Source organism: Scyliorhinus torazame, chromosome 8 (genome assembly GCF_047496885.1).
Source record: "Scyliorhinus torazame isolate Kashiwa2021f chromosome 8, sScyTor2.1, whole genome shotgun sequence".
Lineage (NCBI taxonomy): Eukaryota > Metazoa > Chordata > Chondrichthyes > Carcharhiniformes > Scyliorhinidae > Scyliorhinus > Scyliorhinus torazame.
In genome coordinates, this window is record NC_092714.1 from 261,002,365 (window position 1) to 261,027,056 (window position 24,692).

At 49.0% G+C, this 24,692-nt stretch overlaps 1 protein-coding gene across 1 annotated transcript; it reads right to left on the reverse strand.

The window, feature by feature from the left end:
- Nucleotides 1-639: 639 nt before the first annotated feature.
- On the reverse strand, nucleotides 640-24,357 carry LOC140428913 (dynein light chain roadblock-type 2-like). Its single transcript, XM_072515560.1, has 4 exons — nucleotides 24,304-24,357; nucleotides 19,565-19,640; nucleotides 16,556-16,723; nucleotides 640-1,504 (listed from the first exon to the last, which is right to left on the reverse strand). Exons 1-4 carry the CDS (start codon nucleotides 24,355-24,357, stop codon nucleotides 1,452-1,454), a joined length of 351 nt encoding a protein of 116 aa, XP_072371661.1. The 3' UTR covers nucleotides 640-1,451.
- Between the last annotated feature and the right edge of the window lie 335 nt (nucleotides 24,358-24,692).

The window sequence follows — 24,692 nt, forward strand, 5'->3', positions numbered from 1 at the left end:
TATGAAAACCTTGAATAAAAATTATTTTAAAAACAAAAAAATCCATCTCAGTCAACTTTGAATGTATTGAATGACCCAACCTCCATTGCCCTCTGGATAAGAGTATTCCAAAGGTTCCCGATCCTCAGAGAAGAAATTCCTCTTCTTCTCAGTTTTAATTGGGAGACAACTTATTCTGAAACTGTGCCCCCGGTTCTAGATTCCCCCGGCTCTCGGGAGAAATTCCTCCTCATCTACCTCTTCAACGGGAGAAGACTTATTCCGAAACTCTGCTCTCGGTTCTAAATTCCCCAAGAGGAAAACACCCTCTTGAGCATCTATCCCGTCAAGCTCCTCAGGAAATCTTTTCAATACTATCACCCCCCGTTCTTCTTCAAAACTCCAATGAGCATAGACCAGACTTGCTGAACCGTTCCTCAAAAGGCAATCCCTTCATGCCAATAGCCAACCTGGTGAATCTTCTCTAAACCGGCTTCCAATACAAGTGTATCTTTCCTTAAATAAGGAGCCCAAACTGTTTGCATGACTCTCGGTGGGGTCTCACTGACGGTCCGTGTTAAAAACATGCCTGTCAGTACGGTGCTACAAGCAGGCACACTGTTGAGAGGATGGTCTGTAAAATAAGCAAAGAACAAAAGCTTGCGGAAGCGGGTCACTTTATTTTCAGTAAAACAATTTTTCACAATCATCTTCGTGTTCCCCGCTACGCAGCACATTGCAACCTGTCCATAACAGTTCCAGCAGTCATGCATCTTTTCAACAAATTTGAGGGAAGGATGAACAAGTTGGAGGAGAAAGATTGAATTTCAGAGTGCCAGGGAATGGATCCTTTTAATTCTCATGTATTGCCGCTCTAAGGACATTTTACTTTGTTTTAGGAATTGAGTCGTTTTTTTTTCAACCTCGACCCATGTACTTTGGCCATAACTATAAACTAACCTTCGTCTGAAAATAAAACCGTTAGCTATTGAAGGCTCAAAACGCAATCATTCTAAAGCAAGAGGCCGCACTGAAATGCTGTAAATTAGATTGGGAGTTTGTTTCAATTTTCCAAAGGAATTTGTTCCAATTTTCCAAAGGAACAGCTCTGTGGGGACGTCAAACTGTTTCAAATTTAACTGGAGCAGCCGACCCAATAAAAGAAAAGACAACTTCGGCTGAAAACCCGATGAGTAAAAGGTCATCAAGTGCAAATGAGCAAGCTCATGACAAGTTAGCAGCAGCAATGTGCTGGGCAGCGGGAAATGGGCTCAGTGAACCACTTGTGGAAGAGATGGACTGCAGCCAATTGTTTCAGGAGCAGCGTCACAGGTGCACATGGGTTACAACGCAGCCACTACAGTCGTGGTCGCACGCAGGGCACATTGAGAATTCAACACCAAAAAATTACTGTCGTGTAAATGAGTGTTTCTGTGACCTTGAAACTGTTCCCACGTTTGTCCGTGCAGATATTACAAAGATGATTCACTTGTGTTCTGTATGACAATCAGTAAATATTCCTTATCTGTTGGGGGAAAAAATAAATACAAAAATTAGTAGAATGTTCTGCTTCACAGGCAATTAAAATGCAAGATGGCCTTTTGGAGTTAGGGTGGATCGCTGTTAACATGCAATCGGAACTCAGCTTTGCACCAGCAGTCTTAGTTTACCCTGATGGTGATCACATCCCAAATCGCTGCCCACCTTTCCACAGCCGCAAGGCTAAATCCCTCCAATCAGATTTCCACCCGACACAACGCAGCGGCCCCAAACAAAGTCACGAATGACACTGTGACCATGGCGAGCTGGCCTTCCTCACGCAGCCTTTGACACAGCTGAACAGGCCATTCTCCTCCAATGCCTCTCCTCTGGTGTCCAGCTCAGTGGGGCTGCCCTCCACTGCCTACCTGGTTGCAGCGATCGTCCTGGGTTCCCAGAGCCCCCCCCCCCCCCCGGTTTTCCTCATCAATTGACTGCTATTTTTAAAAAAAAAAATTAGAGTATCCAATTATTTTTTTCCAATTAAGGGGCAATTTAACGTGTTCAATCCACCTAGCCTGAACATCTTTTGGGTTGTGGGGGCAAAACCCACGCAAACACGGGGAGAATGTGCAAACTCCACGCAGACAGTGAGCCGGGGTCGAACCTGGGACCTCGGCGCCTTGAGGCAGTAGGGCTAACCCACTGCGCCACTGTGCTGCCCTAATTGACTGCTATTTTCTGACACCGCACAAGGACAAAGGGTCAGCTCTGCATCTATGCGCCAGACACCCAGATCTACCTCTTCGCCACCGTTCCCAACCCCTTCACTGCTTTTGCTTTCAGACTGTAGCTTATTGGAGCTAAACATTGCAAAGAGCCAGGTATCCATACCTCACAATCAAATCCAACTCATTGCTATTGATTCTATTCCTTCCCCTGACTGTTGTTTCTGCCTGGCATTTTGCAATATGGTTACGTTATTCAACTCCAAAATGATGCCACATAAATCTGTTACAAAGACAGACTTCTTTCACCTTCTTAACCGAGCGTTCCATCTCTGCCTCAGCTCCTTTACCGCTGAAATCGGCATACATTCTGTTGTCACCCACAGTCAAATATTCCAATTCTGTCCTGATGGAGGCCTTGCACCCTCAACCTTCCAAAAGCGATAGCGAGCCCTGCTTTCCCATTACCCCTGTTCTCACGGGCTGCCACCTCCCCCCCCCCCCCTCCATCATCCACCCTCCCGGCCCCTTGGAATCTTATTACCACAAACTTAAAACTCCCTTCCTTGTGTTTTAAACCCTTTCATCACGCCTGCCGCAAACCCTTGTTAAGATCCGAAGTAGACACTTAGGAGCTGGGTTTGCCATTACGTACATAAAAAGCAAAAGGGTAGCCAGGGAAAGGGTTGGCCCACTGAAGGATAGGCAAGGGAATCTATGTGTGGAGCCAGAGGAAATGGGCGAGGTACTAAATGAATACTTTGCATCAGTATTCACCAAAGAGAAGGAATTGGTAGATGTTGAGTCTGGAGAAGGGTGTGTAGATAGCCTGGGTCACATTGAGATCCAAAAAGAAGAGGTGTTGGGTGTCTTAAAAAATATTAAGGTAGATAAGTCCCCAGGGCCTGATGGGATCTACCCCAGAATACTGAAGGAGGCTGGAGAGGAAATTGCTGAGGCCTTGACGGAAATCTTTGGATCCTCGCTGTCTTCGGGGGATGTCCCGGAGGACTGGAGAATAGCCAATGTTGTTCCTCTGTTTAAGAAGGGTAGCAAGGATAATCCCGGGAACTACAGGCCGGTGAGCCTTACTTCAGTGGTAGGGAAATTACTGGAGAGAATTCTTCGAGACAGGATCTACTCCCATTTGGAAGCAAATGGACGTATTAGTGAGAGGCAGCACGCTTTTGTGAAGGGGAGGTCGTGTCTCACTAACTTGATAGAGTTTTTCGAGGAGGTCACTAAGATGATTGATGCAGGTAGGGCAGTGGATGTTGTCTATATGGACTTCAGTAAGGCCTTTGACAAGGTCCCTCATGGTAGACTAGTACAAAAGGTGAAGTCACACGGGATCAGGGGTGAGCTGGCAAGGTGGATACAGAACTGGCTAGGCCATAGAAGGCAGAGAGTAGCAATGGAAGGATGTTTTTCTAATTGGAGGGCTGTGACCAGTGGTGTTCCACAGGGATCAGTGCTGGGGCCTTTGCTCTTTGTAGTATATATAAATGATTTGGAGGAAAATGTAACTGGTCTGATTAGTAAGTTTGCAGACGACACAAAGGTTGGTGGAATTGCGGATAGCGATGAGGACTGTCGGAGGATACAGCAGGATTTAGATTGTTTGGAGACTTGGGCGGAGAGATGGCAGATGGAGTTTAATCCGGACAAATGTGAGGTAATGCATTTTGGAATGTCTAATGCAGGTAGGGAATATACGGTGAATGGTATAACCCTCAAGAGTATTGAAAGTCAAAGAGATCTAGGAGTACAGGTCCACAGGTCACTGAAAGGGGCAACACAGGTGGAGAAGGTAGTCAAGAAGGCATACGGCATGCTTGCCTTCATTGGCCGGGGCATTGAGTATAAGAATTGGCAAGTCATGTTGCAGCTGTATAGAACCTTAGTTAGGCCACACTTGGAGTATAGTGTTCAATTCTGGTCGCCACACTACCAGAAGGATGTGGAGGCTTTAGAGAGGGTGCAGAAGAGATTTACCAGAATGTTGCCTGGTATGGAGGGCATTAGCTATGAGGAGCGGTTGAATAAACTCGGTTTGTTCTCACTGGAACGAAGGAGGTTGAGGGGAGACCTGATAGAGGTATACAAAATTATGAGGGGCATAGACAGAGTGGATAGTCAGAGGCTTTTCCCCAGGGTAGAGGGGTCAATTACTAGGGGGCATAGGTTTAAGGTGAGAGGGGCAAGGTTTAGAGTAGATGTACGAGGCAAGTTTTTTACGCAGAGGGTAGTGGGTGCCTGGAACTCGCTACCGGAGGAGGTGGTGGAAGCAGGGACGATAGTGACATTTAAGGGGCATCTTGACAAATACATGAATAGGATGGGAATAGAGGGATACGGACCCAGGAAGTGTAGAAGATTGTAGTTTAGTCGGGCAGCATGGTCGGCACGGGCTTGGAGGGCCTAAGGGCCTGTTCCTGTGCTGTACATTTCTTTGTTCTTTGTTTGCCCCCCTTTATTTCTGCAGACCTGAGATGAACCTTGAAGTCACCACTCCTCATGACTGGCATTGTGGGTCCACACCCTGGCCCCTCCGCAGCCTGAAATCTCCCTACGTCACCACCGCCCCCCCCCCCCCCCCAATCCACCCCATGTCACCGCCCCATTCACTACCGCGCCGCACATTTCCCTCCCTAATCCCTGCCCCTTTGGCTCAGTATCCATGTTTTAATCATGCCTCGGTTAAAAATATTGCAACATGTTTCTAAATTAAATGCACAACATAAATGCATCCTGCAGGTGTTATATTCAGCACACTTTGCCATCATTGCAATGTCATTTTTTCTTCAGTGCTTCCCCCTCTCCCTGGTCAAAGTTGGTAGATTTGAATGGAAGATATGAAGGAAGGTGAAGAGGCGAAGGGGGTATATGAAGAGTGCAATCTCATGTTGGGCACCCTGGAGATGCCTCACTCAAATTCTGGACTTCATGGGAGGCTGGGCAGGCAACATAAGCTCTCTAATTAGCCTGTATAGGAATACTCTCCACTTGCCTGGACGAGTGCAGCTCCAACAACACTCAAGAAGCTCGACACCATCCAGGACAAGGCAGCTCGCTTGATTGACACCCATTCCACCACGTTAAACATTCACTTCCTCCACCAGCAAGTGGCAGCAGTGAGTGCCAGGTGTATTGCAGCAACTTGTCAAGATTCCTCTGACAGCAGCTTTCAAATCCACGGCCCCTACCAGCTAGAAGTTGTTCCGGACCGCTTCAGTAACACGGCACACTTCAATTCCACAGCACACCCACTTTTTGTAAGGGCTAAAAGGCTGAGAATAGAAGAAGCATGTGAGGAATAGAAGGAAAGTAAGAAGGAATATAAGCAAGGAGTTGGGGGGCCTTAAAGGGGTCACGGAAAGAAATTGGTAAACAGGATTAAGGAAAATCCTAAGGCTTTTTACATGTATATAAAGAGCAAGAGGGTAGCCAAAGAAAAGGATGGTCCACTTGAGGACAGGGGGGGGGAATCTATGCATGGAACCAGAGTAAATGGACAAGGTACTAAATGAGTACTTTGCATCAGTATTCGCCAAAGAGAAGGACTTGGTGGATGATGAGTCTGGGGAATGGTGTGTAGATAGCCTGGGTCACATTGAGATCAAAAAGGTGGTGTTTGGCATCCTGAAAAACATTAAAGTAGAAAAGTCCCCAGGGCCTGATGGGATATACCTCAGAATGCTGAGAGAGGCAAGGAAGGAAATTGCTGAGGCCTTGACAGAAATCTTTGGATCCTCACTGGCTACAGGTGAGGTCCCAGTGGATTGGAGAATTGCCAATGTTGTTCTGTTGTTTAAGAAGGGTAGAAAGGATAATGTGAGCCTTACGTCAGTGGTCGGGAAATTATTGAAGAGGGTTCTTTGAGACAGGATTTACTCCCATTTGGAAGCAAATGGATGTATTAGTGAGAGGCAGCATGGTTTTGTGAAGGGGAGGTCGTGTCTCACTAACTTGCTTGAGTTTTTCGAGGAAGTGATGAAGATGATTGATGAAGGTACGGCAGTGGATGTTGTCTATATGGACTTCAGTAAGGCCTTTGACAAGGCCCCGCACAGCAGACTGGTACAGAAGGTGAAGTCGCACGGGATCAGAGATGAGCTGGCAAGATGGATACAGAACTGGCTCGGGCATAAAAGACAGAAGGTAGCAGTTGAAGGTTGCTTTTCTGAATGGAGGGCTGTGACTTGTGGTGTTCCGCAAGGATCAGTGCTGGGACCTTTGCTGTTCATAGTGTATATCAATGATTTGGTGGAAAATGTAACTGGTCTGATTAGTAAGTTTGTGGATGACACAAAGGTTGGTGGAATTGCAGATAGTGATGAGGACTGTCAGAGGATACAGCAGGATTTAGATTGTCTGGAGACTTGGGCGGAGAGATGGCAGCTGGAGTTTAATACGGACAAATGTTAGGTAATGCATTTTGGAAGGTCTAATACAAGTGGGAAATATACAGTAAATGGCAGAACCCTGAAGAGTATTGACAGGCAGAGGGATCTGGGTGTACAGGTCCACAGGTCACTGAAAGGGGCAACACAGATGGAGATGGTAGTCAAGAAGACATATGGCATGCTTGCCTTCATCGGCCGGAGCATTGAGTATAAAAATTGGCAAGTCATGCTGCAGCTGTATAGAACCGTGGTTAGGCCACACTTGGAATATATTGTTCAATTCTGGTCGCAACACTACCAGAAGATGTGGCAGCTTTGGAGATGGTACCACAAGAGGTTTACCATGATGTTGCCTGGTATGGAGGGCATACATTAGCTTTGAGGAGAGGTTGGATAAACTTGGTTTGTTCTCACTGGAACGAGAGAGGTTGAGGGGCAACCTGATAGAAGTCAATTATCAGGGGCATGGACAGAGTGGATAGTCAGAAGCTTTTTCCCAGGGTGGAAGAGTCAATTACTAGGCAACATAGGTTTAAGGTGTGAGGGGCAAAGTTTAGAGGAGAACCGTGAGGGAATTTTTTCTTTTTTTTTAAACAGAGGATAGTGGGTGCCTGGAACTCGCTGCCGGAGGAGGTGGTGGAAGCAGGGACGATACTGACATTTAAGGGGCGTCTTGACAAATACATGAATAGGATGGGAATAGAGGGATATGGACTCCAGAAGTGTAGAAGCTTTTAGGTTTGATGGGCAGCATGGTCGGCGCAGGCTTGGAGGGCCGAAGGGCCTGTTCCTGTGCTGTACTTTTCTTTGTTCTTTGATAGTGTACCCCACTGCCTCCCCACCCTGGCATCCTCCCCTCACAAAGTGCAATTTAGTGGGCTAAGACAGCTGGTTTGTAATGCAGAACAAGACCAGCAGCGCGGGTTCAATTCCCGTTCCAGCCTCCCCGAACAGGCAAATAGCTTTTGCATGGCAATTTATCAACTGCAGTTACCTGGTCTCACCAGGCAGGTCGCTGGCAACAATGGTTTTATTTATTTGTTCTTGGGATGTGGCGTCGCTGGGCTGGGCCAGCATTTGTTACCCATCCCTAATTGCCCTTGAACGGAGTGGCTTGCTAGGCTATTTCAGTGGGGCAGTTAAGAGTCAAGCACATCGCTGTGTGGGTCTGGAGTCACACGTAGGCCAGACCGGGTAAGGAAGGCAGATTTCCTTCCCTGAAGGACATTAGTGAACCAGATGTTTTTTTTTTAATGACAATCGGCAACATTTCGTGGTTAATTTCAGATTTTTATTGAATTCAAATTCCACCATCTGCCGTGTTGGGATTCGAACCCGAGTCCCCAGAGCGTTACCCTGGGTCTCTGGATTACTGGTCCAGCGACAATACCACTACGCCACCATCTCCCCTAAATATAGATGCTGAGCCCCGGGTCAGAGCTCCTGAACCATGAATTAATGAAAGCTCTACTGAAGATGATGGAGACATAGTGTGAAGGAAAGACAGCTGGAATCTCAAGTAAGAGGGAGAGACTCCCGGGGAAGAGGATGGAGAAGTTACAGAAACACATCCGGCACAGTCAAGTGAATGTAGAAATGAAAGATGAGGAAATATACTGCAGCTGTCTGGATGAGGAGAATGAGGAAGCTTCGAAGGCCAGTCACCGCAGCCGGGGCTCAGGCAGACTTCAGGGATGGTGGCCCAGAAGGATCCTTCAGCATCTAATACCGTGTTGGCTGCTGCCACTGTACACAGCCTGGCTCCACAAGAAATGTCCTTGTCTTGTTCTCTGAATTTGTCAAATTACCATTTGCCGTGGGCAGCACGGTGGCACAGTGGGTTAGCACTGCTGCCTCACGGCGCCGAAGTCCCAGGTTTGATCCCGGCTCTGGGTCACTGTCCGTGTGGGGTTTGCACATTCTCCCCGTGTTTGCGTGGGTTTCGCTCTCATGCACGATCAATCACTACTGAAACGAGATTGTAGTCCAATTGAAGGCTGTAATGAACAAGTAGTTACCCCAGCAGATCCGGTACAGAATGACTGCTGTGGGTGAAACACAGACTCTTATGCTCCGCCTAGGTACCGCGATACCCCTAATATAGCCTACCACACGCCCCCCCACAACCCAAAGATGTGCAGAGTAGGTGGATTGGCCACTTTAAATTGCCCCTTAATTGGAAAAAATGAATTGGGTACTCTAAATTTATATTTAGAAAAAAAGAGTTGAAAACTAGTTAATTGGCAAATACCAATAGCTGTAGTGCCTTTGGAGTGGGAGCCTGCCTCACGGCGCTGAGGACCTGATTTCGAATCCCAGCCCCGGGTCACTGCCCATGCGGAGTTTGCACATTCTCCCTGTGACTGCATGGGTCTCACCCCCACAATCCAAAGATGTGCAGGGTAGGTGGATTGGCCACGCTAAATTGCCCCTTAATTGGAAAAAAAAAAGTATTGGGTACTCTAAATTTATTTTTTAAAAACCAGTGGGAGTCGAGCCTTTGCATATGGAGAGAGAGAGAGAGAATTGACACTGCTGAAATAGATTGCCATTCCTTCACTGTCGCTAGGAATTCCCTCCCTAACAGCAGTGTGGGTGTACCTACACCACAGGGGCTGCAGACTGCAGCGGTTCAAGGCAGGGGCTCAGCTCAACCTACTCAAGGGCAATTATGGATGGAGAACAAACTTAGGCCCTGCCAGTGATGCTCACGTCCATGAAAGAACTCGAAAAGAAATGACAGACCAGGAATCAAACCCAGAACCATAAGACCATAAGACATAGGAGCGGAAGAAAGGCCATTCGGCCCATAAAGTCCACTCCACCATTCAATCATGGCTGATTTCAACTCCATTTACCCGCTCTCTCTCCATAGCCCTTAATTTCTTGAGAAATCAAGAATTTATCAACTTCTGTCTTAAAGATACTCAACGTCCCGGCCTCCACCGCCCTCTGTGGCAATGAATTCCACAGACCCACCACTCTCTGGCTGAAGAAATTTCTCCTCATCTCTGTTCTAAAGTGACTCCCTTTTATTCTAAGGCTGTGCCCCCGGGTCCTAGTCTCCCCTGCTAATGGAAACAACTTCCCTACGTCCAACCTATCTAAGCCATTCATTATCTTGTAAGTTTCTATTAGATCTCCCATCAACCTCCTAAACTCCAATGAATATAATCCCAGGATGCTCAGACGTTCATCGTATGTTAGGCCTACCATTCCTGGGATCATCCGTGTGAATCTCCGCTGGACCCGCTCCAGTGCCAGTATGTCCTTCCTGAGGTGTGGGGCCCAAAATTGCTCACAGTATTCTAAATGGGGCCTAACTATTGCTTTATAAAGCTTCAGAAGTACAACCCTGCTTTTATATTCCAAGCCTCTTGAGATAAATAACAACATTGCATTTGCTTTCTTAATTACAGACTCAACCTGCAAGTTTACCTTTAGAGAATCCTGGACTAGGACTCCCAAGTCCCTTTGCACTTCAGCATTATGAATTTTGTCACCGTTTAGAAAATAGTCCATGCCTCTATTCTTTTTTCCAAAGTGCAAGACCTCGCACTTGCCCACGTTGAATTTCATCAGCCATTTCTTGGACCACTCTCCTAAACTGTCTAAATCTTTCTGCAGCCTCCCCACCTCCTCCATACTACCTGCCCCTCCACCTATCTTTGTATCATCGGTAAACTTAGCCAGAATGCCCCCAGTCCCGTCATCTAGATCGTTAATATATAAAGAGAACAGCTGTGGCCCCAACACTGAACCTTGCGGGTCACCACTCGTCACCGGTTGCCATTCCGAAAAAGAACCTTTTATCCCAACTCTCTGCCTTCTGCCTGACAGCCAATCGTCAATCCATGTTAGTACCTTGCCTCGAATACCATGGGCCCTTATTTTACTCAGCAGTCTCCCGTGAGGCACCTTATCAAAGGCCTTTTGGAAGTCAATATAGATAACATCCATTGGCTCTCCTTGGTCTAACCTATTTGTTATCTCTTCAAAGAACTCTAACAGGTTTGTCAGGCACGACCTCCCCTTACTAAATCCATGCTGACTTGTCCTAATCTGACCCGGCACTTCCAAGAATTTAGAAATCTCATCCTTAACAATGCATTCTAGAATCTTGCCAACAACCGAGGTTAGGCTAATTGGCCTATAATTTTCCATCTTTTTCCTTGTTCCCTTCTTGAACAGGGGGGTTACAACAGCGATTTTCCAATCCTCTGGGACTTTCCCTGACTCCAGTGACTTTTGAAAGATCATAACTAACACCTCCACTATTTCTTCAGCTATCTCCTTTAGAACTCTAGGATGTCGCCCATCTGGGCCTGGAGATTTATCAATTTTTAGACCTCTTAGTTTCTCTAGCACTTTCTCCTTTGTGATGGCTACCATATTCAACTCTGCCCCCTGACTCTCCTGAATTGTTGGGATATTACTCATGTCTTCTACTGTGAAGACTGACGCAAAGTACTTAGTTAGTTCCTCAGCTATTTCCTCGTCTCCCATCACTAGATTACCAGCGTCATTTTTGAGCGGCCCAATGTCTACTTTTGCCTCCCGTTTGTTTTTAATGTGTTTAAAGAAACTTTTACTATCATTCCTAATGTTACTGGCTAGACTACCTTCATAATTGATCCTCTCTTTCCTTATTTCTCTCTTTGTTATCCTCTGTTTGTTTTTGTAGCCTTCCCAATCTTCTGACTTCCCACTACTCTTTGCCACATTATAGGCTTTCTCTTTTGCTTTGATGCATTCCCTAACTTCCTTTGTCAGCCATGGCTGCCTAATCCCCCCTCTGATAACCTTTCTTTTCTTTGGGATGAACCTCTGTACTGTGTCCTCAATTACTCCCAGAAACTCCTGCCATTGCTGTTCTTTTAAAAAAAATATATTTATTAAAGTTTTTTAAAACACAATTTTAATTTTTCTCCCTTACAAAAAATAACCCCCCCCCCCCCCGGGTAACAAAAGAGAAATCGCGCAGAGCAAGATATATACATGGCAAAATGATATATTTACACAGCTTTGTACACTGGCCCTCACCCGTATGGGCCAGTTTACCCAACCCTTCATGTTATCTCTTGCTCATCCACCCTCCCAGGCAGTCCCCCCTCTCCCCCCACCCCCTCCCAGGACGTCTCCCCGCCCCCCCAAGGTTGCTGCTGCTGCTGACCGACCTTCCTCTAACGCTCCGCGAGATAGTCTAGGAACGGTTGCCACCGCCTGAAGAACCCCTGCGCAGACCCTCTCAAGGTGAACTTAATCCTCTCCAACTTTATGAACCCAGCCATATCATTTATCCAGGCCTCCAGGCTGGGGGGCTTCGCCTCCTTCCACATTAGCAAGATTCTTCGCCGGGCTACTAGGGACGCAAAGGCCAGAATGCCGGCCTCTTTCGCCTCCTGCACTCCCGGTTCGTCCACTACTCCAAATATTGCTAGCCCCCAGCTTGGCTTGACCCGGACTTTCACCACCTGAGATATTGCTCCCGCCACTCCTCTCCAGAACCTCTCCAGTGCCGGGCATGACCAAGACATATGGACATGGTTCGCCGGGCTCCCTGAGCACCTTCCACATCTGTCCTCTACCCCAAAGAACCTACTCAACCTCGCCCCCGTCAAGTGCGCTCTGTGGACCACCTTAAATTGTATCAGGCTGAGCCTGGCACACGAGGAGGAGGAATTAACCCTACCTAGGACATCAGCCCTCAGACCTTCCTCGATCTCCTCCCCCAGCCTCCTCCTCCCATTTACCCTTCAACTCTTCTACCAGCGCTTCCCCCTCTTCTTTCAACTCCTGGTGTATTTCCGACACCTTGCCCTCCCCGACCCATACACCCGAGATCACCCTATCTTGAACTTCTTGTGCCGGGAGCAACGGGAATTCCCTCACCTGTCGCCTCACAAAAGCCCTCACCTGCATATATCTAAAGGCATTTCCCGGGGGTAACTCGAACTTCTCCTCTAGTGCCCCTAGGCTCGCAAACGTCCCGTCGATGAACAGGTCCCCCATTCTTCCAATCCCTGCCCGATGCCAGCTCTGGAATCCCCCGTCCATCTTCCCCGGGACAAACCGGTGGTTACCCCTGATCGGGGACCACACCGATGCTCCCATTGCACCCCGGTGCCGTCTCCACTGGCCCCAGATCCTTAGCGTTGCGGCCACCACAGGGCTCGTGGTATACTTTGTCGGCGAGAGCGGCAGCGGTGCCGTCACCAACGCCCCCAGGCTCGATCCTTTACAGGACGCCATCTCCATCCTCTTCCATGCCGCCCCCTCGCCCTCCATAACCCACTTGCGAATCATCACCACATTTTCTGCCCAATAGTAGCTCCCCAGGTTTGGCAGCGCCAACCCTCCTCGGTCCCTACTGCGTTCCAGGAACCCTCTCCTTACTCTCGGGGTCTTATTCGCCCACACAAACCCCATAATACTCCTGCCTACTCTCTTAAAAAAGGCCTTAGTGATCACGATGGGAAGGCACTGAAACACAAACAGAAACCTCGGAAGGACCACCATTTTGACCGACTGCACTCTACCCGCCAGCGAGAGCGGTAACATGCCCCATCTTTTGAAATCCTCCTCCATTTGCTCCACCAACCTCGTCAGATTCAGTTTCTGTAGGGTCCCCCAACTCCTGGCTATCTGGATCCCCAGATACAGAAAGCTCCCCTCCGCCCTCCTCAGCGGTAGGTCCCCTATCCCTCTTTCTTGGTCCCCCACCTGTAATACAAAGAGCTCACTCTTCCCTACATTGAGCTTATAGCCCGAAAACTCCCCAAACTCCTTTAGAGTCTGCATGACCTCCACCATCCCCTCCATTGGGTCCGCCACGTACAGCAACAGGTCATCCGCATATAGCGACACACGATGCTGTTCTCCCCCTCGGACCACCCCCTTCCATTTATTAGACTCCCTCAATGACATGGGCAATGGTTCGATCGCCAATGCGAACAACAGGAGGGACAGGGGGCACCCCTGCCTCGTCCTTCGGTACAGTCGAAAGTACTCCGACCTCCGCCGGTTCGTCATTACACTTGCCATCGGGGCTCTGTAAAGGAGCTTAACCCAATTGATAAACCCTACCCTGAACCCAAACCTGCGCAGCACCTCCCAGAGGTACTCCCACTCTACTCGGTCAAAGGCCTTCTCCGCATCCATAGCTGCCACTATCTCTGCCTCTCCCTCCTCCGATGGCATCATTATCACGTTTAAGAGCATCCGGACATTGGTGTTTAGTTGCCTGCCCTTTACAAATCCCGTCTGGTCCATTGCTGTTCTACTGTCTTTCCCACTAGGCTCTGCTCCCAGTCGATTTTCGTCAGTTCCTCCCTCATGCCCCTGTAGTTACTTTTATTTAACTGTAACACCTTTACATCTGATTCTACCTTCTTTCTTTCAAATTGGAGATTGAATTCTACCATATTGTGATCACTGCCTCCTAAGTGTTCCCTTACTTTAAGATCTTTAATCAAGTCTGGCTCATTACATAACGCTAAGTCCAGAATGGCCTGTTCCCTCGTGGGCTCCATCACAAGCTGTTCCAAAAAGCCCTCCTGTAAACATTCAATGAATTCCCTTTCCTTGGGTCCACAGGCAGCATTATTTACCCAGTCCACCTGCATATTGAAGTCCCCCATGATCACTGTGACCTTGCCTTTCTGACATGCACTTTCTATTTCGTGGTGCATTTTGTGCCCCTGGTCCTGACCACTGTTAGGAGGCCTGTACATAACTCCCATTATGTTTTTTTTGCCTTTGTGGTTCCTCAACTCTACCCACACAGACTCCACATCATCCGACCCTATCTAGTTTCGTGCTATTGATTTAATTTCATTCCTAATTAACAAGGCAACCCCGCCCCCTCTGCCCACCTCTGTCTTTTCGATAGGTTGTGAATCCCTGGATGTTTAAATGCCAGTCCTGAACCCCCTGCAACCTCGTCTCTGTGATGCCTACCACATCATTCCTGCCAGTCACAATCTGGGCCACAAGCTCATCTACCTTGTTCCGTATACTGCGCGCATTTAAATATAGCACCTTTAATTTTCTATTTTGTTTTCTTAGTGTGGTGGACCTTGGTTTACTGAGCCTTTCCATACGCTGTGTCATATTTTGTGGGATGGGGACTATCATAACCTCTCCTGAGTTCTGTCTTTTTGTGCTTTTTTGATTTCCTAAGGATTACTTCACCTCTTGGTTCCCTGACTTTCCCTTCCCCCCCAATCTCTAGTTTAAAGTCCTATTGACCACCCTATTTACTCTTTTCGCCAGAACACTGGTCCGAGCTCGGTTCAGGTGGAGACCATCCCAACGGTATAGGTCCCCCCTGTCCCAAAACTGATGCCAGTGTCCCATGAAAAGGAACCCCTCTTTCCCACACCACTCTTTCAGCCATGTGTTAACTTCCCTTATTCTTGCCTCCCTATGCCAATTTGCACGTGGCTCGGGCAGTAATCCGGAGATTATGACCCTTGAGGACCTGTTTTTTAAATTTGAATCCTAGCTCTTTATAATCTCTAAACAGGTCCTCTTTTCTGGACTTGCCTATGTTGTTGGTACCGACATGGACCACAACAACTGGATCCTCCCCCTCCCTCTCCAGTATCCTTTCAAGCCGGTCAGAGATGTCCCGCACCCTAGCACCGGGCAGGCAACATACCATGCGGGACTCTTTATCCTGCTCACAAAGGATACTATCTGTCCCCCTGATAATAGAATCCCCTACAACTATAACTTGCCTATTTACTCCCTCCCCTTGAATGGCCTGCTGAACCATGGTGCCTTGGTCAGCTGACTCATCCTTCCTGTTCGCCATCCACACAGGGAGCAAGTGCCTCATACCTGTTGGACAGGGTCAAGGGCTGAGGCTCCTGAGTTCCTGACTGCTGGTTCCCTTTACCTGCCTGACTTGCAGTCACACCCTGCTGTCCCTGGCCACTGGCAGGATTTAAACTACTTACTCTGACAGGTGTGACTGCCTCCTGAAACACAGTGTCCAGGTAAGTCTCCCCTTCCCAGATCTGCCTCAGTGTTTGAAGCTCAGCCACCAGCTCATCAACTCTGAGCTGGAGCTCTTCGAGCAGCCAACACTTACTGCAGATGTGGTCGCTGCAGCTCGCAATGGGATCTGCCAGCTCCCACATCAAGCAGCTCAAGCACATCACCTGACCAGCCATCACTAATTAATTAATTAGTTTAATTTAAGTTTACGAGTTTAGCTGTGTTTTTTTTTAAATTTGGGGCAGATTTGCTATCAACCAATCAGATCACAGCTTCCCTCTGACGTCACTTTTGGAAAAAAAACCCTGGAAAACAGGAAGTTACCGTTAGGTTTTTATACTCACAGAGACTGCTCCTCCTCCTCCAAACGGCTCCCAAAATTAGGCCCAAAGAAAGAGAGAGAACAAAACAGTAGGGAAAAAGCACCTACTCCCACTCTTCACCGAATTACCTCACTGCACCAAATTACCAAATTCTCACTCTGTCTGTGTCTCACTCACTCAGGCTGTGTCTCCTTGACCAGCGCAATTCTTACGAAGTGCACTTTCTGTCTTTTATACAGACTTTAGGATGACTCACACTAAAACTTCAAAGGGAAGAATACAATGTGTACCTTTGTGCCCCGAAACAGGCCTCAGGTGACTGCCAGATAACTGCCTCTCAGCAATTAGGGTGGGGGCAGCTTCAGCCAATCAGACACTAATCTACACTGCACTTTTAACTGAAAAACAGCAAAATTAGATTAACCACTTACCTTTCCTGGTTACCTCACTGCACCAAATTACCAAATTCTCACTCAGGCCGTGTCTCCTTGACCAGCGCAATGCACACTGGTTAGCATCGTGACAGTGAGAACACTCACCTGCCAGATCACTGCAGAGCGAATAACATTGCTTAAAAGGCATAAACAAGTGAGCTATATTCCCGGAGGGATGGACAATTAAAATAAACCACGTTTACCAGGTGCAGCCATTATTTCATTTTTTTTGCAGCGGATTCGGAGGAAGGTGAGGTCATTCTGTGGATCGATATCCCGGATGGTGGTCCTAGTTTTCATGGACAGCTGGTGAATAAGACCAGCATATTGGACTGTGGTCGCATTGTCCATGGTTGTCCGGATGGGAATACCTTAGAAAGAGGAGAACAGTTACCAGCCATGTGACAGTGACGGGCAGGAACAGGCTAACTGGTCAATGCCAGCTGTATAGTTCAGAGGACAGAAAACTCTTCCTCCTAAGTCACAAGTTTCCAGGTTCAAATCACACTCCAGGACTTGAGCATGAAAATCTAGACTGACGTTCCTGTACAGTACCGAGGGAGTGCTGCACTGTCGGAGGGTCAGTGCTGAGGGTGTGCTGCACTGTGGGTGAGACAGTGCCGAGGGAGTGCTGCACTGTCGGTGAGACAGTACCGAGGGAGTGCTGCACTGTCGGTGAGACAGTACCGAGGGAGTGCTGCACTGTCGGTGAGACAGTACCGAGGGAGTGCTCCACTGTCGGAGGGTCAGTGCTGAGGGAGTGCTGCACGGTGGGTGAGACAGTACCGAGGGAGTGCTGCACTGTGGGTGAGACAGTACCGAGAGAGTGCTGCACTGTCGGTGAGACAGTACCAGGGAGTGCTGCACTGTCGGTGAGACAGTACCGAGGGAGTGCTGCACTGTCGGTGAGACAGTACCGAGGGAGTGCTGCACTGTCGGTGAGACAGTACCAAGGGAGTGCTGCACTGTCGGTGGGACAGTACCGAGCGAGTGCTGCACTGTCGGTGGGACAGTACCGAGGGAGTGCTGCACTGTCGGTGAGACAGTACCGAGGGAGTGCTGCACTGTCGGTGAGACTGTACCGAGGGAGTGCTGCACTGTCGGTGAGGCAGTACCGAGGGAGTGCTGCACTGTCGGTGAGACAGTACTGAGGGAGTGCTGCACTGTCGGTGAGACAGTACCGAGGGAGTGCTGCACTGTCGGTGAGACAGTACCGAGGGAGTGCTGCAATGTGGGTGAGACAGTACCGAGGGAGTGCTGCACTGTGGGTGAGACAGTACCGAGGGAGTGCTGCACTGCCGGTGAGACAGTACCGAGGGAGTGCTGCACTGTCAGAAGGTCAGTACTGAGGGAGTGCTGCACTGTCAGAGGGTCAGTGCTGAAGGGGTGCTGCACTGTCGGAGGGACAGTGCTGAGGGGGTGCTGCACTGTTGGAGGGACAGTGCTGAGCGAGTGCTGCACTGTTGGAGGGACAGTGCTGAGCGAGTGCTGCACTGTTGGAGGGACAGTGCTGAGGGAGTGCAGCACTGTCAGAGGATCAGTACTGAGGGAGTGCTAAACTGTCAGAGGGTCAGTACTGAGGGTGCGCCGCACTGTCAGAGGGTCAGTACTGAGGGAGTGCTGCACTGTTGGAGGGACAGTACTGAGGGAGTGCTGCACTGTTGGGGGGACAGTACTGAGGTTGTGCTGCACTGTCAGAGGGTCTGAACAGAGGGAGTGATGCACTGTCAGAGGGTCAGTACTGAGGGTGCGCCGCACTGTCAGAGGGTCAGTACTGAGGGAGTGCTGCACTGTTGGAGGGACAGTACTGAGGGAGTGCTGCACTGTTGGGGGGACAGTACTGAGGTTGTGCTGCACTGTCATAGGGTCTGAACTGAGGGAGTGCTGCACTGTCAGAGGATCAGTGCAGAGGGAGTGCGGCACTGTCAGAGGGTCAGTGCTGAGGGAGTGCTGCACTGTCAAGAGGGACAGTACCGAGGGAGTGCTGCACTGTCAGAGGGACAGTACCGAGGGAGTGCTGCACTGTCGGAGGGACAGTACCGAGGGGGTGCTGCACTGTCGGAGGGTCAGTACTGAGGGGGTGCTGCACTGTCGGAGGGACAGCGCTGAGGGGGTGCTGCACTGTCGGAGATTCAGTGCTGAGGGGGTGCTGCACTGTCGGAGGGTCAGTGCTGAGGGGGTGCTGCACTGTCGGAGGGTCAGTACTGAGGGGGTGCTGCACTGTCGGAGGGACAGTGCTGAGGGGGTGCTGCACTGTCGGCGGGACAGTGCTGAGGGGGTGCTGCACTGCCGGAGGGACAGTGCTGAGGGAGTGCTGCACTGTCGGAGGGACAGTACTGAGGGGGTGCTGCACTGTCGGAGGGACAGTACTGAGGGGGTGCTGCACTGTCGGAGGGTCAGTGCTGAGGGGGTGCTGCACTGTCGGAGGGACAGTACTGCGGTGGTGATGCACTGTCGGAGGGACAGTACTGAGGGGGTGCTGCACTGTCGGAGGTACAGTGCTGAGGGGGTGCTGCACTGTCGGAGGGACAGTACTGAGGGAGTGCTGCACTGTCGGAGGGACAGTACTGAGGGGGTGCTGCACTGTCGGAGGGACAGTACTGAGGGGGTGCCGCACTGTCGGAGGGACAGTACTGAGGGAGTGCTGCACTGTCGGAGGGACAGTACTGAGGGGGTGCTGCACTGTCGGAGGGACAGTACTGAGGGGGTGCTGCACTGTCGGAGGGACAGTACTGAGGGGGTGCTGCACTGTCGGAGGGACAGTACTGAGGGGGTGCCGCACTGTCGGAGGGACAGTACTGAGGGGGTGCCGCACTGTCGGAGGGACAGTACTGAGGGAGTGCTGCACTGTCGGAGGGACAGTACTGAGGGGGTGCTGCACTGTAGGAGGGACAGTACTGAGGGAGTGCTGCACTGTCGGAGGGACAGTACTGAGGGGGTGCCGCACTGTCGGAGGGACAGTACTGAGGGAGTGCTGCACTGTCGGAGGGACAGTACTGAGGGGGTGCTGCACTGTCTTTCAGAGGAGATGTTAAACCAACACCTTGACCCAAAGATGAAAGATCCTGTGGCACTATTTTGAAGGAAACCTGAGGAGCTGCTCTGAGGCTCCTGGCCAATATTTATCCCTCAAAATGACTAAAAGAAACTGGTAAAATGATGAACCAGGAATATTCAGTCCTTTATTATAGACAAATAAAAGTTTTAAATACCTTCTGCATTGACAACAATAATCCCTACCACACCCCTCTGGCTCTGAATTCTCTTCAACGTTTCTTCAACTTCAGCCTGAAAAAAGAGTGAACATCGTCAGGCAGCGATACGAGAGGCTCTTAATATTCTCCCTTATAGGGGCGGCACGGTGGCGGAGTGGTTAGCACTGCTGCATGACGCCGCCGAGGACCCGGGTTCAATCCCAGCCCCGGGTCACTGTCCACGTGGAGTTTGCACATTTCCCCCCCCCCCTGTGTGCGTGGGTTTCACCCCCACAACCCAAAGATGTGCGGGGTAGGTGGATTGGCCACGCTAAAGTGCCCCTTAATTGGAAAAAAAAATAACAATGGCGTTGTTTAAATTTATAAAAAGGCAGCCTTTATGATGGTGTGAACACAAAATCCGAAGCTCAACGCAAGCAAGAGGGTGATGCTGCAAGCAGTCTGGTTCAGCCTGAGGCAGTTGCCAGGGAAGGGGAATGGAGTTCCGAGGTGGTGATTTCAGACCGTCTCTGCCAACATCTCGTACAGTAAGCTCCTTGGAGAGAATGAGCTGGGCATCGAGGAATGCCTCTCTATCACACTGGAACACCACATGAGAAGGCAGGAGAATGGGGATGAAAAAAATATCAGCCATGATTGAATGGCGGAGCAGACCCGATGGGCCGAGTGGCCTAATTCTGCTCCTATGTCTTTTGGTCTTGTATAACCTGTGCATGTTGCCGTGGCTCATCCCCACTCCCAACAATGACTGGACAATGTGATCAATAACTCCCGTTTATTCCCTTCCCCCATTCGATCCGACAAAAGTCTGATGCATGCTGGGCTGGATCAAACAGTGCTGGTGACATCCCAGATCTCACCCCAGTGGCCATTCTATGTAACTCGATTCCAATCTGTCCATCTGACATTGCATCTCTCCCTCTCTCTCACACATGGGCTACAAATGGTCAGAGAAGCTGATTTTCCCTTTCCAAGTGTGCTCAGGGCAATTGCAAATCTAAGATAGATAAACTGAACTGACACAGACTGAAAGGTTGACTCCAAGTCTTGATGTCTTCTGACATAAAAAAGGCAGTAGAAAACGCAGCCACTGTTGCTTCCGCTCTGCTGCTTAGCCCTCCCAGAATAAATAATCTCAGCTGGAGAATAGCATTGTAGACTCAAGGAACTGAGAGCCAATGAAAACGCCCCTGAGTCGATCGTTGTTCTTAGTACAGTAGCCCACAATTAGACTGATCAAAGTACAGTACACCACGGGAACAGGTCCTTTGGCCCACCAAACCTGCGCCAATCATGATGCCTGGCTAAACCAAAACCTTCTGCATTTCCCGTGTCCGTATCCCTCTATTCCCATCCTATTCACATATTTGTCAAGATGCCTCTTAAAAAGGCACTATCGTATCCGCTTCCACCACCTCCCCCAGCAGCACATTCCATCCTCTGTGTAAAAAAACGTCCCTCGCACATCTCCTCTAAACCTTTCCCCTCGCACCTTAATCCTATGTCCCCTAGTAATTGACTTTTCCATCCCAGGGAAAAGCGTCTGGCTATCCACTCTGTCCATGCCACTCAATTTTGTAAATGTTTATCAGGTCGCCCTCAACCTCTTATCGTTCCAGTGAAAATATTCCGAGTTTATCCAATCTCTTCTCATTACTAATACCTGGGCATATCCTGGTAAACCTCTTCTGTACCCTCTCCAATACAGCCACATCCTTCTGGTAGTGTGGCAACCAGAATTGTACACACAGCATGACTTGCCAATTTTTATACTCAGTGCCTCGACCGATGAAGGCAAGCATGCTGTATACGCTCTTGATTGCCTTATCCACTGCTTTGCCACTTTCAGTGATCTGGGGACCTGTACACTTGATCCCTCTGCCTGTCAATACTCCTAAGGGTTCTGCAATTTACTGTATAATTCCCACCTGTATTAGACCTTCCAAAATGGATTACCTCACATTTGTCCGGATTAACTCTATGCCCAAGTCTCCAACCAATCTATATCCTGCTGTATCCTCTGACAATCCACAACTCCACCAATGTTTGTGTTGTCCGCAAACTTACTAATCAGACAAGTTACATTTTCCTTCAAATCATTCACATATACTACGAACAACAAAGGTCCCAGCACTGATCCCTGCAGAACACCACTAGTTATGGCTCTCCATTAAAAAAAAACACCCTTCCACCGCTACTCCTGTCTTCTATGACCGAGCCAGTTCTGTATCCATCTTGCCTTCTCACCTCTGACTTCATCTTCTGAACCAGTCTATCATGCGGAACCTTGTCAAAGCCTTTACCGAAGTCCATGTAGACAACATCCACTGTCCACCCTTCATCAATCATCTTCGTCACTTCCTCAAAAACCTCCATCAAGTTAGTGAGACATGACCTCTTCCTAAAGCCATGCTGCCTTTCGCTAATAAGTCCATTTGTTTCCAAATGTGAGTAAATCCGTTCCCCAATAATATTGTCCAATAATTTCCCTACATTGACGCAAGGATCACCTGCCTATAATTTTATGGATTATCCCTTCTACCCTTCTTAAACAAAGGACATCATTGGCTATTCTCCTGTCCTCTGGGACCTCACCTGTAGCCAATGAGGATACAAAGATGTCTGTTAAGACCCCAGCAATTTCCTCCCTTGCCTCCCTCAGTATTCTGGGATAGATCCCATCAGACCCTGGGGACATGTGCCTTAATGCTTTTTAAAACATCCAGCACCACCTTTTTGATATGTACATGACCCAGAATATCTACACCCTTCCCTAGACTCATCATCCACCAAGTCCTCCCCTGTGAATACTCATTTAGCACCTCGCTCATTTCCTCTGGTTCGCATATATTCCCTCAGTCCTTGAGTGAGCCAACCCTTTCCCTGGCTACACTCTTGCTCTTTATATCAGAATAAAATGCCTTGGGATTCTCCTTAATCCTGTTGCCAAGGACTTTTCATGACCCCTTTTAGCCCTAACTCATTGTTTATGTTCTTCCTACTTTCTTTATATTCTTCAATGGCTTTGTCAGTTCTGTCTTCTAGACCTTACGAGTGCTTCCTTTTTCTTTACGATTATGCTCACAATATCCCTCGTTATCCAAAGTTCCCCAAACTTGCCATACTTATCCTTCACCTTCAAAGGAAAATGCCGGCCCTGAATTCTAATCAACTGATGTTTGAAAGACTCCCACATGTCAGATGTTGATTTACCCTCAAAGAACTGCTCCCAATCTAAATTCTTCAGTTCCTGCCTAATATTGTTGTAATTAGCGTTCCCACAATTTAGCATGGTCACTCGAGGACTAATCTTATCCTTATCCACGAGTACCTTAAAACTTACCTAGTTATGGTCACTATTCCTAAAATGGTCCCCTACTGAATCTTCGATCGCCTGGCTAGGCTCATTCTCCAATACCAGATCCAGTGCGGCCCCTTCCCTAGTTGGACTATTTACATATTCAAGGAACCCACCTGGATACAAATTGGAGATGGAGGACGACTTCAGCAAAATCATGGAACATTTACGGCATAGAGAGAAGTCTCGGTGCCTGCGCCGGGTGAAAAATTAGCCACCCAGTCTAATCCCTCTATCCAGCTTTTGTTTCAAGCTGTGCAGGTATCAGCACTTGTAATGCATATCCAGACAGCTTTTAAATAAGTTGAGGCTTACTGCCTATACTCCTGAAGCGAGTTCCAAACCCCTGCCATTGTGATTCTTTTTTTTTACTAATCGCTACAAATTCTCCCCCCCCCCCCCCCTCTCTGAAAGCAGAACGACGAGAGAGAAAAAAGCCAAAATCTAAAAGCACCTACTCAGCATCACACTGGCAGTGCGTTTACCCAGCAAGCCATATTTTTAAAATAATCTTTATTACTGTCACAAGTAGGCTTACATTAACACTGCAATGAAGTTACTGTGAAAAGCCCCTAGGTGCCACATCCCGGCACCTTTACTTGTGACAATAAAGATTATTTTAAATATATGGCTTGCTGGGTAAAAGCAGTGCCAGTGTGATGCTGAGTAGATGGTGTTAGGTTTTGGCTTTTTTCTCTCTCGTCGTTCGGCTTTCAGAGAAGCGTTCCCCAAGCAAGGTTCTTACGATTGGCACACTGAGGGAGAATTCAGAATGTCCAATTCACCTAACAGCACGTCTTTCAGGGCTTGTGGGAGGAAACCGGAGCACCCGGAGGAAACCCACGCAGACACGGGGAGGACGTGCAGATTCCGCACAGACAGCGACCCAAGCCGGGAATCGAACCTGGGACCCTGGCGCTGTGAAGCAACAGCGCTAACCACCATGCCGCCCATTAGCACAGCAACTTGCAGACGCTGCCCACTGCCACACACATTCCTTCTTATTAACCTCTTGAAATGAAGCAGCGCTGTAGCGGCCACAGCCCATGGTGGTCTGTTCGACATCACTGTTGATTCTAGGCAGGCTTTTAATTCCCTGTCATCCCAGACATGCAAATAGTTTCAACCAGAGGTGCCTCAATCAATATGAAAATTCGAGCATCCTCGCTAATTCGATCCTTTTATTAAGGAGCCGCCTATCCCTGTCCAATTCTCACATATCTTCTGAGTCCTGATGTGACAGTTAATTGGAAAAGGCAACGCCCAGGTCCAGAGCTATGCCGCAATGAAAATAAATACAAGCTCAGCTCATTATGCAAAGCAATGCCCCCACCCCCCAACCGCACCCCTGCTCACCTTGCAGACCCCCCCTGCTCACCTTGCAGACGCCCCCGCCCCCCCCCGCCCCCCGGTGTGCACAAGGACTCACCATTTCGCAGCTGTTTCAACCAGAACCGGCTGCCGTCCACCGCGCCTGCGCGCCAGGCTACAGCTGGCGATGACATAATGCCTCTGCCGTCCCCTGCGCTGATTGGTGCAGCTGGGAAACCAATCAGGTGAATGACCCCGCCCCGCTCGCCTGCCCTTCTTTTCATGAATGGGCTCCGCCTGGCCCGGGAGCCGCGCGCTCTGACAGCCAGGGCCACTCGGCATCTCTTGGCATGGATTGCACCCCAATCCTTTACTGCGGCGCAACTCGATAAAAGGAACACAGAAACATCAGAGTTATTTTCATGATGCTTTATTTACGAAACGCACTTTGCTACT

Bases quoted from the DNA above. Each gene is read 5' to 3' on its own strand.
- LOC140428913 (XM_072515560.1), bottom strand. From the start codon at position 24,357: ATGGTGAGTCCTTGTGCACACCGGGGGGCGGGGGGGGGCGGGGGCGTC. The intron at 19,641-24,303 runs GTGAGCAGGGGG...CTCTTTTTTCAG, and splicing joins GGGGCGGGGGCGTCTGCAAG to GCTGAAGTTGAAGAAACGTT. The intron at 16,724-19,564 runs GTATTTAAAACT...CCTCTTTCTAAG, and splicing joins TATTGTTGTCAATGCAGAAG to GTATTCCCATCCGGACAACC.